This window comes from Oculina patagonica, unplaced genomic scaffold, assembly GCF_052425735.1.
Source record: "Oculina patagonica isolate OP01 unplaced genomic scaffold, crgOcupat unplaced203, whole genome shotgun sequence".
NCBI lineage: Eukaryota > Metazoa > Cnidaria > Anthozoa > Scleractinia > Oculinidae > Oculina > Oculina patagonica.
In genome coordinates this window covers 1-5,442 of record NW_027558041.1, presented here as the reverse complement: position 1 = coordinate 5,442, position 5,442 = coordinate 1, and the positions used below count along the sequence as shown (strand labels likewise).

Below are 5,442 nucleotides of genomic sequence, written 5' to 3'. Positions count from 1 at the left end.
GAATTTCCAGAGGGGTGGGGGGTCTTAGGAAAAATCCTGAAATTACCCAAATTATTAACTTACCATTTGCTGTTGGTACCCCGCATGGCCTGGCTTCCTAGAGGCTGGCAACTCATGACTTGAGCTCATGACTTGACTGAGGAGTAGAATTTTAAGAGGACAAAGAATTAAGTTTCAGATCAGCACAACATTGTTTCCCAGGGTCCTCTTCTTCCTATCCCCTGGAGCTGCAGAGAGAGAGGGATGGAATGGACAGGACCCTGGGAATGAGGCTGCACAACATAAACATAAACTCCTGGTTACAGTCGAGAAATGACCGATTTGGCAAATGGGACTTGGAAGTGAAGATTTCATGACTACAACCTAACCTTACATTCAGCAATCTGGGGTACGGTGGGGCAGGCGGGTTGGGTTCAAAAGATTTTTGGGATATCTTTGGCAGCTTATAATCAGATAACGCTTTTATAACAAGGATCAAAACAAAAGTGCAAAATGATATTTTGGATGCTACGGAAGGATTGGATCATGAGTCCTGAAATGACTGTACAATGGTGTTGACCGTTGTATGGTTACTCTCCTGTACCATTGGAATGCCAAGAACAGGTCTTATCACACATATTAGTAGTAAACCTATAATTTTATGTGACATCAATGACTTGCACTCTCCCCACCCCTCTTCCCATCTTGAGACCGGTAAGCGGTTACCAAGCTGTCACATGTTCGTTTCACCTTCATTAGGAGTTTTGAGATGTGAAGGTAGGAAGGAATCATTTGGACGTCGATTTTCAGGATGGTAAATGTCACGAAGGGTGTTCTAGTCGAATGGTAGGTTCCTTTGACATTTTTTGAGAACAAGAACGTCGGAGAGTTCGAGTTTTTTCCACTACACCGTGACTAAAATACTTGCATTATCGGACATTTTGATTTTCTTTTGCATTGCCGGGTCACTGCTGCCTGGCTATGAATGCTAGTAGCTATTAAAGTCAGTACAGATCATTCTATTTTTGCAATATAAAGAAAATTAAAAGCTTAATTTTCCATGCGTTAGAAGAAATTCTTCTTACAATAGTTATGATGTGTCGGACACTTTTGACTTTATTTTTTTTTTCTCATGTTGTTTTATTCTTTTATATACTGGTCTATACTGCCTGCATAAAGCTTACGCTTATACATTAAATCAATATTTAAAGAAAATTTCAATTAATATGACAAGGAGGGGATGAAGATATTGAGGGGGGGGCTCCGAAAATTTTTAGACACCCGAAGGGGGGGGGGGGCTCTGAAAAAATTGTTGGGCTAGGATGGGGGGCTCCGAAAATTTGTATACTTGAAAACCACAAAACACATGACATCATCATACAGATCGCATGGTTTTCAACTCAACAGATTAATGACCTGTACAACTCAGTTATATCACATGGTTTACAGATATAACAAATGTAGTCTCAGTAATTATTACTCTTGTTCATCCCAAAAATGCTTTAGAAAATTTTAAAAATTAGAAATGCCCAACCTTTTTATAATAAAACCACATTGTTTCAACAAGATTTCAAAATCTGCTAACGGGAACTATAAAAACGATTACTCTGTAACAAATAATTTTACTGTTTGTTTCTACTGGATGTCAGATTGATTGCAAAAACTTACTACTTTGCAGCTTTAATAAATCTATCAATCAAGTATTGGTAGTTCTCAGTTCTCAGTGACCCTCTGCGACAATAAATCAATAAATACTCAAGAACTCGACAGGGATCTCATCACAACTGGATCTCAAGTCTGTCATAGTATAAACCATTGAAGACAATAGTGGTAAATGTATTTGAGACAGTCTAGCGATCTTTTATCAGGGGAGCAAAGGAATTGAAGGGGGGGGGGGCTCTGAAATTTTTTCTACTGCTAAATTTCAAGCTTTGAGTTTCAATATCTTCATCCCCCCCTTGTTATATTAAATGAACTTTCCCTAAGTTGAATTTATGGAATATCTGTCATTCAGAACCTAAATAATGACATAAATTATATATGAAATATATCACTGAAAACTGCCAGTGAAACTGGTACACAGCCCCTATGCTTCAGCCTGTTTACATGACCCAGGTTGGTTGACTTAGCACCCAGGGTATAAATGTGGGTATTGGAAACCTTTTCTTTATTCTTGACCACCCTGCAAGCAGAACCCTTTGGACGTATACAAAACATGGACCCGGGTCCATGGACCACCCCTGTGGACCCGGTCCATGGACCACCTTGTGGACCCGGTCCACGGACCACCCCTGTGGACCACCCCTAATTTTCAAAAGAAAATCAATTGACGGCAGGTACCAAAACCCAAAACAACGAAATGAAACCACCGAAACGAAACGACCAAAACAAGCTAAACCACCAAAACGAAACCGCCTAAACAACTGAAACAGTAATCTGGTTCCCGCATCTCGCGGGTAGACGAAGCCGGAAGGCGAGACTGGCCAAGTAAGAAAATTCATTTTTTTTTATTGGCTCTTTCAAAGCATGGCTGTCACAGCGCTAAAATTTGAACGTGCGATGCGGCCCCAAGGGAATTCAATGTCTGTATGTTATGCAAATTATAGATCATGCACGCAATCATAATATATTCATTTTTGGTAGGTTTCGTTGTTTACAGTCGGCCTCAAAAGACAAGAAGATTTCATTTTAGTTCTTTGTTGCATTATAAAGCTATTTCAAACGAATAACGATGTTTAAAAACAGAGAATCTGCCGTAAGAATATTTACGTTTGATTACGTGACCGGATCAAATTTGCATAAAATCTAGACATGTCTCAGACATTGCATGTAACCGCCGAATGAACAGTTTTTTTAAATCAAATATTTTTACCCCACCTAAAGCCTTCTTAATGGCTTTTTGCTTAGTAGAATACTCTGCTAGACAACAAGACAAAATCACCTAGTAAACAGACTAACCGGAGTCCTAGTTGATTATGTTTCGTTTCGCTCCTTTAAACCGTTTCGGCGGTTTCGTTTTGGTCGTTTCAGTGGTTTCGCTAATTTGGTTTTGTTTCATTTCGTTGTTTTGTGTTTTAGTACCTGCCGTCAATTCATACCCTGTCCCCATTCTACACTTTGATTTTCTTTCGAAAATAAGGGGTGGTCCACAGGGGTGGTCCATGGACCGGGTCCACAGGGGTGGTCCATGGACCCGGGTCCATGTTTTGTATACGTCCAAACTCTTTCTTTTCCGCTGATATACTTGACAAGAAAGGGCTCTGCATGAATTGCATCAAATCTTTGTTCATGTGCAAAGCTTGCACATTAGCTTGCATGAAGAAATGCGAAGACAACGAGTATTGCCTGGATCTTATTTAGATTCCAGCCTGCCAAATTGGAGTTGCCACCAAATTACCGTGAAAGACAACAGTGTTGTTGCAGGCATATCGCAATAAGTATGGAACACTTGCCTGTGCCCCGATTTATGCAGAGGCTCTTATTCTTCCCAAATATTAGCCACAGCGAAGGTCCAGGGAGGTGGATTTCCTTAAAAAAATGCTTGGGACGCTTGTTGTCTCGCTAAGTGGTGAAATAATTATGTGGAATGTGGTTTCATTGGGGGTGTTTAGGACAAAATGCCAGTATTTTAAGTCATCAAGGACAAAAATAAATAAAAAATGCAGTCATACTGTGTTGGTGATCTGGACCAACAATGCATTTGGGAGGAAGACTAAGGAAACCCTTGCAGGCTTTTACAAAGTAGTCTCCCTTTTAGATGGAAGTCCCCTACCCATTCTCTTGAGATGGAGACCAATTCAAGCGATCATTTGTAAACTTATGTCATGTTCTTTTTCTATTTAGTGATCCTGCAGTGAAGCAGTTTCTTCTTCACCTTGACGAGAAAATAATTTTGGGTAAAAAGTTTGTGATAGAGGATCTGGATGAGACACACCTTTTTGTGTCTGCAGAAATTGTTCCAATTCTGCAGGAGAAAGTATGGGAAATTATGGATAATAATTCCTTCAACGTCGCACAAACCAACTGAAAATTAACAGATCTGCATGGAACTTTAGTCAAGCACAACAGCTTCTATGTGAATGGGTTGATGTGTGGCAGAGGTTTAAACCGATGTTCTAACAGCCTGTTATGGAAGGCAGTAGCATTGGACTAATATTGGAGAAGGATTGTCAATTAGTGATCAGTATTGGACCAATATTGTTCTTCATTGTATAGACAAGATCTCATATGGTGAACATGAAGGATAGACATTCAATCAGTAATTACTGCTGTCAAGAATAAATTTCTAATAAATATAGACATGCAACTAGGCAAATCAATCTTTTTCAAACAAGCCTTGGGAAAAATAATTGTTTATTGTGTTTTTTGCCTGGAGCCTATCACCTTGGAAATACCCGATTCCCTCTATAACGCGCGCCTGCAGGGAATCACGGTAGTTGTATTCATCAAGCCATGCACGAGACTATAGCGTGCAGGCGCACGCTATAGAGGGAATCGGCTATTGCGTGATAATAAATACACAGCATTTCTACCTCAACTACTATGGCATGTTCACTCTATTTAACCTATAAATAACTAACCTACCTGGGAAGAGAATTTAACCATGGACATAATTTTTTTTCTGGTTACAGCCCTCCAAGTAACGCGGCATTATAACAGGGTTTATACACATATCACAAAAAATGTATGCACTTGAATTGGCCAAAATTTGAGTGAAGGATAAAGAAGGAAATTGTTTGCCCCCACTGCCTCCCACTCTTCCCAATCTTCACACTGCCTCCCCCGCCCCATTTTGAATACATCTGGATGCACCCCTGATAAGGGGGATTTAGGGGGGCCGAGGGAACTGCAACCACTCCTCCCCTCGCATCCCATTTGAAGCCAGGGTTGTGATATTTGCACTAATACTGGCACACCTTTTTCTGAATATTTGTGCAAGCTTTTTTTTTAGTTAAAAAAAGTTGTGACAGTCACTGAGTAATTGATCCACAATATCGACAATTTTTTATTTTTTCCATCCACTTCTTTATTAGGCACTGTTTACACGGACACGGTTTCATTTGTAACCGCATCGTTTTCGATGCGGTTACGCCTTTCGTTTACACGGCGCCGATCGAGACCACTACTGAAACCGGGTCGTTTTGAAAACGCTGTCAAAAGTGGAGCGTTTTCAAAACGATACGGTTTCGTTGGACGTGTAAACGGTCAAAAGCGACGAAACCGCATCGATTTGAAAACGGCAACGTATTTTGGCACGAATTGGCTGGTTCACGAAGGGTAAACACGGTGAAATACGCATAGAGAGCAGCGCTTGCTTATACAATCACATTCGAAAACCTTCGGAAAATGGTTAAATAGGTTCCGTGTAAACACTTCGAAACCGTGTCGTTTTCGATGCGGTTTCGAGGTCATGAAACCGTGTCGATTGATAACCGTGTCCGTGTAAACGTAGCCTTATTCTTC

General features: G+C 40.4%; 1 protein-coding gene across 1 annotated transcript; it reads left to right on the top strand.

Annotated features, from left to right (window-relative positions):
- The first annotated feature begins 722 nt into the window (after positions 1-722).
- Positions 723-4,294, top strand: LOC144640228 (general transcription factor IIH subunit 5-like). The gene is made up of 2 exons (XM_078499430.1): positions 723-825; positions 3,823-4,294. The coding sequence occupies exons 1-2, from the start codon at positions 791-793 to the stop codon at positions 4,004-4,006; spliced, it is 219 nt and encodes a 72-aa protein (XP_078355556.1). The 5' UTR covers positions 723-790; the 3' UTR covers positions 4,007-4,294.
- Positions 4,295-5,442: the final 1,148 nt, after the last annotated feature.